The 13,497-nt window shown below is 34.7% G+C and overlaps 1 protein-coding gene across 1 annotated transcript; it reads right to left on the bottom strand.

Annotated features, from left to right (window-relative positions):
* Window positions 1–741: 741 nt before the first annotated feature.
* On the bottom strand, window positions 742–6,505 carry LOC140742489 (IQ and AAA domain-containing protein 1-like). Its single transcript, XM_073073389.1, has 11 exons — window positions 6,194–6,505; window positions 5,466–5,689; window positions 4,550–4,763; window positions 3,974–4,199; window positions 3,577–3,769; window positions 3,279–3,492; window positions 2,838–3,141; window positions 2,254–2,529; window positions 1,756–1,980; window positions 1,275–1,402; window positions 742–883 (listed from the first exon to the last, which is right to left on the bottom strand). Exons 1-11 carry the CDS (start codon window positions 6,503–6,505, stop codon window positions 764–766), a joined length of 2,436 nt encoding a protein of 811 aa, XP_072929490.1. The 3' UTR covers window positions 742–763.
* Window positions 6,506–13,497: the final 6,992 nt, after the last annotated feature.

The following is a 13,497-nucleotide window of genomic DNA, read 5'->3' as shown; positions in this document are numbered from 1 at the left end:
AATCTAATATTTTAAGTGATGAGGGTAGCCCTCACCATTAGCAACACATCAGCTTAACCAATAACACAAAATTTCGAAAAACATAAACAATACAATTCCTTTACAAAACTGTACCAGTTTAAAATTGCAACCTTCGCTTAATCCTCTAAGATATTTCCTCTATTACAGTTACAGAAGAAACTTCCCCGCTGGTTCTCAAAGTTTTCGGGTCTTGAACTGTTTGTTCGAACTAAGGAATGAGGCTCATAATCGTTAGGGGAATAAAGGCGACATCGTAGACTACGCTAAGTATTTTTAAGTATCTTTGTGAAAAGAAGTATTTTTTGTGGTTTTTCAAAAAATGTTAAATGAAAATTAGCTACTGTAATTGAAAATTGATATGATTACAACGCTTTTCACAATATATCCTTATATAATCCCTTTGCATTAGGATTCTTTGGTATCCGGAATGTCTTGGGTGTCATCATGGGTAAGACCCAAATCTCAAAATTTATTATTTAGATTTTTGTCGAACCTGAAACGTTACGTAGTTAATAGAGGATCTAAGTTATAAAAAAGTATATTAACATAATAAAAGTCTAAACTTGTGTAGTTAAAGGTAAATAAGAGGAATGAAAAGGAACATTTATTATTCAAAACACATTATTAACGTACCACACACAATTATTTTATACAAGGTCGCATAAAGGTCAAGGATAAATAAACAAAAGAATTATTATCTTTTCTAAAAGCGAACAAGATCTTTAAAAAATCAAAACATGTATTATTTCATTGCCGCAACTCGTTCCTCGTTTTCCAACTGCAACTCCTGCAATCTCTGCAATACCCGTTGTCTGCGTCTTTCCATTGGATTTTTCGTCCACCACGATTCGGCTGCTGAATCCTGTTAAACATTAATTCAACAAGAGTTTACACTATGTATTTTTTTTTCAAACACGCATAAATTTATTGATTGCAGAAGACTCAAGGTTCAAGGGATAAGACCCATTACCTTTTATATAAAGAAGTACATATCAGGAATATTAATGCCCGAGGGGGGATGGGTAGACATCGTAAATACTGAGGCAATTTTGTCACGATGTTTTCCTTCACCGTTTAAACAAGTGATAATGAATTTCTAATACATTGAAATATCGCAGGCGCTTACGTCAGACTCGAACCTCGGGCCCCCTCAATTGAAATCCAATTTTAAATCATAAATCCCGAGTTCATACGAAATTCACATGTATTCTTAGACATACATAATTCGGCTTTGCGAAACTTTGAAAACTTACGTGTTCCGCGTACACGGGCTCACGCGAGCTTAGCTGAACGGCAACTTCTTGTGCAGTCAGCGCTCTGACACGTAGTTGTAAACGTCTCTTTGTTGTTAGAACTGCGTCTAACGCTGATAGTAACGTGCCTGGTTCAGTGAAACGAAACATTATTACGAAATACCTGAATAGCAAAGACGAAAGTGAAAATTGTTTTGACTATTTCTCGGACGTAGAGGGCCCCAAATTTGATTTTTGGTAGATGTAAAGATAATAATATTTTAAATTTAATTTACGTATTTCTTAAATTAATAAACAAATAACTCGAATAGTAACAAGATTTTATATATGAAATTGATATTGTTTTTCTGGTATATACCATCGATTCACTAGGCCGATTCATTATGATAACTATTTAAAAGATGCCTTTGGTCCAATACGCAAGCCAACGCAATATTTACTTTTAACTTTGCAACTTAAAATATTACGAAAATAATACTACCGATCGTATAAGAATCGGACACCCGCGACAAGCAGGATAATTCTAATCTCGGTGATAAAGCTCCAGCTTTATGTAAATTGGTTCTCCACATGAGAGAAATGCTTCCATAGTCAGGTCTTGGAACTTGTATGACTTTCGCATAGCATTGGAAGAGAAGTTTCTGCTCTGCGTCCCATGGAGTTCTAGAAGTGCCAACAAAGAGAACACGATCTTCGGGACATATTCCTAAAATCAAAATGTTATAATAGAATTAACTGACTTATACAACTTTGAAATTCCGGTTTTATCACTTTGTATATATTTGATTTAACAAACTAACAAGCATAATCTGTTTCAAATATACTCGTATCCTACGTCACCCCTATCATTTAGACATCTATTCAATTTTGAAATCTAACGAAACCACATATGTTAAAATCCGTCAATCCATTTGGGCTATAGAGCATCCAAAAGAATAGGACGTACATACATATGCCTGAAAGACAAACAAAAAAGTACCTTTAATGATCTTCACTAAATCCTTTTTCAACCTTTTTGGATCGGTCTTATCAGTTTTTGGAATTTTCTTCACAAAAGGTTTTTCTGCATCGTCCATCCAAATCACCGAAGGTTGTAGCAACCGTGATACTTTCATCACCAAATGTATCAGCATGATTAATCCAGACTTTCCAGGGTATTTCCCAACTATATTCGCTGGAGTCAGATCAAAAAGAGTTGCTCCAGTCTCACTGCATATTGCGTGCACGAGCATTTTTTTGCCACTACCAGATGGGCCTAAATACGAAAGAAAATTGGTATTAAAATCAATGTTTTTTCTCAAAAACTACTGATCTGATATGATGGAATTTTGGTTATTTGAAAGCATATTTTTCTAGGAAGTGTTTAGTATAAAATTAATTAGGGATTTTTAGTCAGTTTCGCTGGAAAATTGTTAAAATCTGCTTTCATATAATCTTGAAATAGTCGAGTGTTTCAAAACCAATTTAAATTTTCTGTTATTTGTTTTTCAAATTGTAGTCGGTTATATGTATTTGTAAAAAAAAAAACTAGTAACAGCCACTTAAGTATATTAAAATTATTACCTGCGATAAGTACTGATCGAACTAAAGGCGCATTAGTCCTAACATGCTCTGACCCTAATGGCAATATACAATATTCTTTTATCAATTGCCTCACATCCCCTAAACACGGTGATGGTTCTCGACCCTGGTTCCTCCATTCATGAGCTACAAAACTTTTCTCGCCAACAAAGTCATCTATTTTCACTGTTGGATAAGGGCGTATGATACCATTGGTTACTAGTTCTTCAAATAGAGATTCTGTTGATCTATCTGGTGTCAGATCCTTTTCTTTTCTCTTTTTGCTTTTCTTTCCACCACGACGAACCTATTTTAATAAAAGTTATCAGTTACTGAAAGTATTTACCCGAAAAAAAACACTTGTAAACAATGTATTGATTTAACAAATTTATGGAAAACAACACTAAAATTTATGATAGCTACTTATAACATAGCTAAAGTTACTTTTTTCTGGGGTTTCTTAGCCTTTTTGCCCTTATGTGCTCTGTCTCTATCAAATGCGGCCTGTAGTAATTCCAATTCAGTCCTCATCATTTCATCAACGACATTTCTTATTTCTTGTTCAATTTTTACCATCTTTTCTCTTTCTATCATATCTTTGTAATAGCGTTCATGAGGATTATCAATGTCATCCTTAAATTTCCAAATATCTTCATATCTGAAATACATTTATTTATGTCAAATATTAACAAATATTATATAAAGATTAATTGGTTTTAAAGTGGCGTTATTCAGTACTCACTCTTCATTAGCATTAATTATTTCTTGTAAGAAAGCTGACGTAGTACATTTGTACACTTGGAGATCTTCTGTTTCTTCTTTGTTCTTATTTTCTTCCGTTTTATTGTTCTTTTTATCTTTACTCTCTTTACTCCGTTTGGATTCTTTTGAAGAAACTGGTGATGATTTGCTTAAGTCGCTGTCAGCACCAGTGCCTATAAAATTGTTAATTTTACTTTCTATATAAATTACTACTTTTAACATACTCAAATTTACATTTTCCTTGGATTTTTTTAAATTTGCTTATTTTAAACTTTTCCTTTTTAACAAATTTAAATGTAATGCAAGTGATATACGTTATTTAATACGTAATACCAATCAGTCGTTCTTAACTTTTCTATTTGGTAATTTTTACAAACCCTGTCTACTAAACATAGTCCTGCTACCGCCACCCTCCTCAGAAGGAAACTCAGGCAGTCTATTTGTTCTCTCGTAATACTCCGAAATCCATCGCCTTAACTCATCACTGATACGTTCGTTAATCTTAGCCCCATGTTGGATTCGTAACTGTTCTTCTATGTTGACCAATGCTTGTTCATATTCCTGTTGCCTCTCCTTTTGAAGATTTCGACGACTTTCTTTTACCTATAAATATAAATGTTGATAAAAAATTCAATAGCTAAATTTGTTAACCTACACTAAGTTAAATTTAATTTTTCAAGCTATCATTTTAATGAAATGACGGTAATGATATATAATAAATCTAAATAGTCAAGAAGAAGGTCTGACCAGATCAAGGTCTTAACCAAGATGTCTATAACATAATGCCTCAGCCAAGCAGAAGACCGAGCACTTTGGCGAAATTTGCAGCACACCTGCATTGCAGTGCTACCAAAGTAAGCACGACCTTCAACATTGAAGAAGCGATCCAGAAAAAGACAAATCTAAACTTTAATAGTGACTATTATTACTAGTACACCGAATGGTCAACTTACTTCTTCAGACCGCTGGATTTCCCTAGATTCTGTATATGGAGCTAATTCCATCCCAATTAAAAGCTGCTCCTCTTTCTTCCTCCTCCTTGTAGCTCGTCTTGCTATAAACCCTCGCCATACTCTTTGGATAGCAGTGGCCGCTGATGCAGACATCTCTCCCTTTTGATCTCTACCTTTCTCCTTTAGAAGTCGGATCTCTTTCATGAACTGACCCCTTTAATGTAAAACTTCTTAGTTATAAACACTATCGGATAAGTAACTTAAGTTATTTTTTACAACGTAGTTAAGTTATATTTTAAACACGTGCCTTACAATCTTCATTGTCTGATTTTTACTCGTACGATTTTACTATTCAGGTTAGTTAGTAATTTTACTAATTATATTTACACAATTTTATTACATTTCTTACTCTTATTATATCTTCTTAGCTAACATTTTACTTCAAACTTTGGATTAGTACCGAGTATAAAACGATTTATATTTTTTGTACAATTTAGTCATGATTAAGTGCTAAGGATTTACTTAAATCGTCTGAGAAAAATAACAACGATTTTTTGTTCTACTAAAGGGTTGGTTTACAAATTTAAGGGATTATGTGATCAGATTCCTAATCTGTTAGGGATGCTATGAGAAAAATTAAATTAAGGTGATTTATGTTATACTTCAAAATATTTTTCATGAAATCAAATGCATGTTTATCGTAAACGTCTATTACTACAAAAATGTAGGTAACGAATTGTTTTATGTCACCTTGTATTTTTTTATTTTACGTAATGATTGTACTGTTTATAGTAGTCTAAACTTAGCTAGTCTACTCTTAGATAGTCATTAGAGTTTTAATAATATGTTTATTAATATATTATAGTAGTATAATATTTCTATAACATATATTTTATTTAATTATAATAAAGGTTACCTTAGTCGTCCTTGTCTGGCTCGTTCATGGCTCTGTATGATGATAACAGCTTGCTGTTCGGTCAGCACCAAGGGTTTGGGCTTCGGTACTTCATGGCCAAGCTTCCTCAGGATATCCATTATGAAGTCTCTTCGTTTCTGTACTTCTTCCTCTCTTTCTCTTACAAAGAATTGGGGAACACAGGGTTCCGCTTCGTCCGGTGTTACTTCCAGTTTTTGTAGTGCCTGTGAAAGTGAAGCACACATGCATGGAAATGAAATAGCTTTAGGACCCTAAAATAAAATTTTTGAGTATGAAAAAAGAAGACGTAATACACATTTCGATATACTTAATACTTGACATTTTCAACCAAAAAAAATAGTAAAAGTTAAGCCAGGCACGCACCTCTGATTTCGAAATTATGTGCGTATTAGAAATTAATTGCTAAAACGGTGAAGAAAAACATCGTGAGGAAACCTGCATACCTGAGAGATATATAAAAAAAATCTCAATTGTATGTGAAGTCTACCAATACGCACTTGGCCAGCGCAGTGAACTATGGCCTAATCCTTCTCATTCTGAGAGGAGACCCGTGCCCAGCAGTAGGACAATAATGGGTTGATGATGAAATGAGCTTTTTAAAATATTTTGATGGCCAAGATTTATTACTCCTAAATACTGTGTAACGATAATTTGTGCATAAAAAAAATATGTATGAACACAAGCAAGAACACAAACTGAATTCTCACCTCATCATCATCATACGTATAGTCTGATAAGTGTAATTCTACCAACTCATGCTTGATTTCAACCAGTCTGCCCAAACATGCTTCGAGGAGCCTCTTCACAATCAAGCGCTTTTGGGGCTGCAGCATCTGATCATACACTGTATCCAACCTCGCTAGAAGCACCGTGTATCGCACTCGTAGTTCTGATAGCAACGGCTGGAAGGTTGACCTTTCAGCGCTTCCAGCTTCAAATACGGCTTCATCGGCCTGTGTTGCTTCTCCTATGAGCTCAGATGTCTCGCAGATTAGATCGTTATAAGTTTTATTCGCCATTTTGCATTTATTATAATTATTTTTCTTCCTTTTCTCGTTTTCAGGCTGTATTCATATTGTGTTTTACGGACAACGCTTACTTATAATCAATTTAAATATCAGTTAAAAAATAGCTATGATGATCCCAAAATGTAACTGATTAAAACATGTAATTTAATATAACTTTTACTTATATTAAAAAGAAGCACTTAAAATAAAACATATAAATGTTAAATAACTTTTAAATTTTTAAAACACAACTTTTCAAGGCGCTTTTTTTTTGTTACGGTTTAAAACAATTTGTTTATCTTTATGTTTATTTACAATGTTTATTCCACAATTTATTCACGTATATACGTTCTTTTCTAAATTCAAAAAAATCACGCGTAAAATTCTCGCCGTAACAATATCACGCGTAAACTCGCGCAATGCGAGGTTTTATCGAATAAACATGCCGTCGCCGGGCACCGGTTGCTATCATTGTTACACTTGGATTAACATGTTTGTTATTGTTAACTCATAACAACTGCGTTGAAACCGGTCCAGTAATTTATAATCTTATCTGGCGTTTTTATTTCAGTAATTCTTTTGAACCAGCCCTTTGCTAGTTCAATTCGAAAAAAAGATGAGCAATGACGACTTCTAGCGAAAGTATTGGTCAACTGTACTCTTAGTATGAGTTTTTACGTTTTTACACAAATGACTGTTTTCGTATTTGGTTACGTGTTTGCCCATACATTTCCCCCTCAGCGCCCCTAGCGGATTGTATCAGAAAAGATTGGAAATGTATGGGAAATACTAATTTGATTTATTTCTGTATATATGTGTCCATGACACCCTTAACATAGAGCACTACAAGTATAAATAAATAACAAAAATTGTATAAGCAAGTAATCTTTACTAAGCGATAAACTAGTATATAGGCTTGGTAGAGACTAGAATATCGATATCTGGTAATTGGCATGCGATCAGCCAGCATCAACGTAATAGCAGGTTAGGCTAAAGCCGTGTATAAAATGCGTTTCATGTAGCATGCCAACGATACTAGATTAAGATAAATGGTGTATTTACATTATATTTATGAGCTGATAACTAATGTAACTAAAAGTATGTGGTGTTCTGGGTGGCCTGAAAAAGCGGCACTTTTGAAAGTGGTAGAATCGTTTGAAAGCGGTAGAGGTCGCGTTCCGATCCGATAGTAGTTTAAGAAAATATTTTTACTGTCAATTTGTAAGTGCCGCCGTTAGCCTATACAAAATAAATATATTTCATTTCATTTCATTTCTTTATGGTTCGACACTGGATACACACATCTATTACTTGTAATAACAGTCTAGCTGTTGTTTTCTGGTTTGGATGCTGTGGTAAAAATACAAAGCGAGGCATTCCGAGTACGAGTACGAGTATCTAGGTCGGCCGACCTCAGGGTAGAAGTCAAGACCTATTTGGTTCTAAAACTAATTTATTGTCATACCACATGCGGCTTAAAGCTAGAATATGTTTTTCCAAAGGAATTATTCATGTATCAGATGTGCACCATTGACATACTACAAACTATAGAATAAATAATAATAATAATTATCTTTATTTGCAAAAATAAGGTATAGTATAGGTACAATTTCCTCTTATTTTTTGCCTGTAAGGCGTGCAAATTCCAATTAAAACATTAATACAATTAATATCATTCATTCATTATCATAATTACATTTAAATATCAATTATTCAACACGAAAATACTTAATACAATATAAAATTATAATAAATATAAAGTCAAATACAATTGTCATAATTTGGCATACATTAAAAAAAGGGAATTACTAAAGAATTTGATGATAAAATATCATTGATGTGCACTAATAAAGGATTTTTGAAATTCAAACTTTAAGAACTAAATAGGTAATGACAAAACTACACATAAGCACGCATATCTTTTATCTAAATAAGTTTCAAACTATTGTATCCTAATCTTAAAAATCCCGGTAGATATAAATAGATAAAGATAAGTGTTAGGATCGCCAGGAAATTACTGAGCCTTCGATTATTAGCTCGTGATGAAATGGGCGTATATGACCCTACATTCTTGGAAGTATGGCGTTTATTACTTGAAGTAAACTCCGCCCACATTTTTATGAAATTGAGTAGCAAGCGAGCATATAGTCTGCTTTATGGTTATGGAACACATAATTTTTGAGGCATTCCAGCTTGGTCCTCGAGGGTAGCGGCGCTTCTGTGGCCGACCTTAGGTAGGAAACTAATCTTATCTGGGGTTAATTACAAATGGGCGGCAGTAACCACCTTCCTTCTGTTGCTATTTCTGTATTATAAAAAATCAATACTGACGACCCGCGTGACGGAGCGGTCACCATACCGGTCTGACGCGCAAAGGGTCCCGAGTTCTATCCCGGGCCAGACAGATATCTAAATGATGAATTTAGATTTCTGTTTCTGGGTTTGGGTGTTTGTGTATTTGTCTATGTGTGTGTCCATGGCACCCACGACGCATGGAATCCTAGTGTGGGGCTGTGAGTGTAGAAAGCGTTTAACATCCGTGAAAATCTGTAAAGTTAAATAGTTTTAGAACTCAGAGCCCTACTTTAGGTCAATCGCTGACGCATTGTTGCAAAACCAAATGGAATTGTCTCTTGTGTTCGCTATCACTTTTTTAATTTATTCTTAGAAAATTTAATCCAACCGCCATTATCAAAGTATTGAAAAGTCTTAGTTTTTTATCGTGAATATATTAACATATTAAAATGTTTTAATTTCGCGTCAATCTTATATATAAAATTCTCGTGTCACAATGTTATTTACTGTACTCCTCCGAAACGGCTTAACCAATTTTCACCAAATTTTATATGCATATTCAGTAGGTCTGAGAATCGGCTACTATCTATTTTTCATACCCTAAGTGATAAGGGTAGATCACTCTTAACATTTTTTTATTTATATGGCAACTGTACCGTTCACTACGTAGTAGGAACTAAGATAACAGTTTTGGGGGAAAGGTAGCGTAATAAAACCAATCCCGATGAGTGTCGGTTTTACACTAATTTATTTAAGTAGAATATGTGAAAATGATGACTGTGAAATTATGGGAGTGTGCATGAAATGTCTATATGTGTGCACTTACATACGAAAAGTTGCCAATACGCATTAGTGGCATCACGTGTACGTGCAGTAGCTCGTACAGCAATACAACGTTTGCCAGGTCAGCTAGTATTCAAAATCATAAATTATTCGATACTCAGATAGCATCAGCCGTTACAATACACTTGAATAATTTTACACTAGTACCATAATGAGTAAGACCAGACATTTCTGATTTCAAACAAAAGTCGAATTATAATAAAAACTATATCTGAAACATAGATAGTATAGATATCTCACCGCCTTGTAATTGAAGGAAGCCATTATATGGCTTAAACGGCTGACAGTTCTGTCAGCCATTTAATGGCTGTCATGGTGTAATTTAAGCGAAACAATGCCGACATGCGCAGTTAACAACATCGAAGTAAATGCGGAGAAATATCGTTTCATCCGTAAATGATCTAAAAACTACATTTTTTGAATTATTTCAAACACGAAACTAGATGACAGTGACAATTTCAATTGTCAAAACTGTTTACATTTTCTTGTTAGGAGTGCGTTATGTTTACTAATCTATGATCTGAAATTGAAACTTTATTTATTGCACGAATGTACTACACATACATTAAACAATATCCGAGAAATATCTCATTTCTCGAAGCTCTATAAAATAATAGAGTATGAAGAACAAAGCGTAAACATTGTAGGCGTGTACAGCAGGCTAGCTCGTTCCCATGTGATTTTTTGTAGGCACCTACACCGATGTAGCCGTACAGGTCAGGGGTTGAAAACATTTATTTGCGACGACCTTTTTATGTACCTTTCTTGCTATAGGCCTCTCTATAATCTTACTCTACATTTTTTTATAGGTACGTACCATATAAAATATGTGAATAGGCTTATGAGGATACGGTTCTAAGTCCTTTCGTTAAATCTTATACGAAATTTACTGCTTGATTTGAAAACAACACAGGTACTCGCGCTTTCAGGAGATTTTTGTAGCGTGACATCTGTGTCCAGGGGTGGGGCAAAAAGAGTTGTCATCCACAAATTATTACTAATAAGTTTTTCTAAAATATATCTATAATGTTTTTTAAAGAAAATCTAGACAAAGTTTTCTATATTAATCCAATACATTTAAACTCATTGTTTGTAGCCAAAGAAAAATGAAATATTTTTTTCACTGTGAAAAACATTTTCTCTTTTAATTTCTGAACGCGTTACAAGTGTTAATACTAAACAGGTTGCCCACCCCTGGCGTGGGTACACATGGTTGCAAAAAGTCCACAATGTGCCATTAAGTCGCGGGCTCGTTACAAACGAAGCCGGCCGGGCACCTATCTTATATTGAGAAGGAGAGGTGGGATTAATGGAGGAGGTATAATATTTCTCATTTTCAAATTATAACAGGAGTATCAAGTTATAGGTTGAAGGTTTCTGAGAAGATGTCTACAAGGTATTCTAACAATCCCAACTTATACTCAGGGGTAGCGAACTCAAATCTACTTCAGGACCCCAATAAGACTACAATCTTATTTGCGGTTACACGTACTCGTACGTACAATTACTTTTATAACGTTATAGGGGTGCCAATTATTATTCCCCTTCGGATGTACTTTACGCTCGTTCATTTTATTCATAAAAATGTTTGTATTAATCCTTCTATTATTATAAGCTCCAAACCACTCGGGAACCACACTAAATAGTGCTAACTGTAGCTTACTTTGCCGTCGTACCCACTCTTGCCGCCCGCAACCCCGGAAGCCCCCTTTTAGTCGCCTTTTAGGCAGGTGATACCGTAGCCTTATTCTAGTCCCGGGTCTACAGGAACAAGTGCTCATTGTACCTAATATATAGTACGTGTACACACTTGATCAAGATCTTGCATTGAACTTGAAAAAACTATGAAACTTAGAAAATATGATTTTTATAACTTTGCCACCGTCAGCCTCATTCTTTCTATGTGGCGTTCAATTGTTAATAAATCTGCCAGTTCTTATAGAATTTCTAATATGCCACGTGTCTAAAGCGGACTCGTAAATAATCAATATTGACATATTTTTGCCTACACTGTTCGAAATGTAACAATCTCGGAACGCAAATTGACATATTTTGAACTTTGATGGGCATAAATTGATAACTATTAATGATAAATATTGATTTACGCATGCAATTTCGCTACCCCATCTTATTACCGTATACTTTCCTAAAAAATCCTTAATAATACCACATCCAGCGTTTTTCAAATCCTGCGATAGTAATAGTTAACCTTAATCGCCGGCGCGTAGACGCCTTGTAAATATAGTCGTTAGCATTTATTCACATAATGACTTTATTATGGACGGCTATAGGCGAGTTAATGGTTTATGACCATTCACCCAACGGCGTGGACGCCTCTGGCCAAAATTGAGCTTTGAACATATACACACGTATATGCACTATATTCTGGTTTACGTAGTATAGTAACGCTGGCGTTTTTTTTATAATATATATTTTCAAGGTGGTAGAACCCTTTGTGGTTTGACTCCGGCGGTACCACCGCCGCACCTATTTCTACCTAATAACAGCAGTGTTAGGCGCTGCTGCGGAGCATACGAGCTTGCAATCGAGCTGATGGTAAGTCGCTAGTGCCGCCTAAGGATATCTATAACCAACCCCAGATAAGATTAAATTGCACCACTACCCCTGAGGACTAAGCTGGAATGTCGCAGAACGTAGACATACTTTGAGACATCACTTGCCACACATTTCAAACCAGAACACATCAGCGCTCAACGCTGCTGTTATAAGAGAGAAAAAAATATAAATTCATCATTAGATGTCTGATTGACAGGGAATCAAACTAAGAACCTTCTGCCCCTTCCTCTCAATAGTGTATATATGTAGATACATGTTGATCATTATTTATTGATTTATTGATTATTATTGGTGTATGACACTTGGAAATTCAGAATTCAAATCATAAGAAACTATGATCGTTTCATAAGTACGTATAGAAATAATTATTATTTCTGTTATTAAATTACGCTGCTTCTATGCTTTTCTCCCAAAGAAACGATTTCCAAATTGTAAAATAAATTATTAAATTTAAAAAATCTGAGGTACCGCAGACACTGGGGCGACCAGCACACTTCCGTAGTCTCCAAAAGTCTCCAAAATGAAGCCCTCAAGTGCACACTTCAAAGACACTGTGCACTTTATCGCCCCGCTTTATGGAGGAACACTTCATGCCGAAAGAGCCCGTAAACCGAAAATGGCTCTATTGCAACGTTGTTAAATTTCCACAATTTTTTTCATGAAAATTGTGACCCTTCGTAGCAAAATTTGGTGAAGAAAATTAAAATTTATTTAAAGTGTAAAAGGTTATTTGATACAAATAATTTATTATTTCTTAAGAAATTTGGGTTTATGTGCGGGTAGATTAGATGTGCGGGTATTTTTTAGATTTATTAGTGCTTGAAAGGTTTACCTTGCGTGTAAATTTTATCAAATTCAGTTTACTTATTAAAAAAAACAGTTTGAAAATTTGGGCAAATCATAATAAAAATCAGAAGTTCTGTACCGACATTGCTCAATGTTTTACCGACATTAAAAAATATACAAACATTCTTACTCATAGAAAAAAATCCTAAAATATTTTTTCTATAAGAAATGTAATTTCATTAACAATAATATCATATTGCATACAAGAATCCAATCGCCACACAAATATTTTTGAAACAAACCGCAAAATAACCTTGACCTTTGCCAGCAAGATGGCGGCTGATCACGTAGCGGCGCGCGCGCATCGCATAATGTCTTCATTTGAGATAATTCCGCCACCCGAGTTGTGGCCGCTCTTCACATTCCGTTTCTATGTGTGGGTTTGCCGTTGGCGTTTATTTTGTTTGTGCGCATGGCTCTTTAGGTCTTTGTGAGGCGTTTTT

This window comes from Epargyreus clarus, unplaced genomic scaffold, assembly GCF_041222505.1.
Source record: "Epargyreus clarus isolate Ecla_fem2 unplaced genomic scaffold, WU_Ecla_fem_2.2 ptg000006l, whole genome shotgun sequence".
In the NCBI taxonomy this organism is placed as follows: Eukaryota; Metazoa; Arthropoda; class Insecta; order Lepidoptera; family Hesperiidae; genus Epargyreus; species Epargyreus clarus.
Note: the sequence above shows the minus strand (reverse complement) of the source record. Positions and strands in the feature narration are given on the sequence as shown.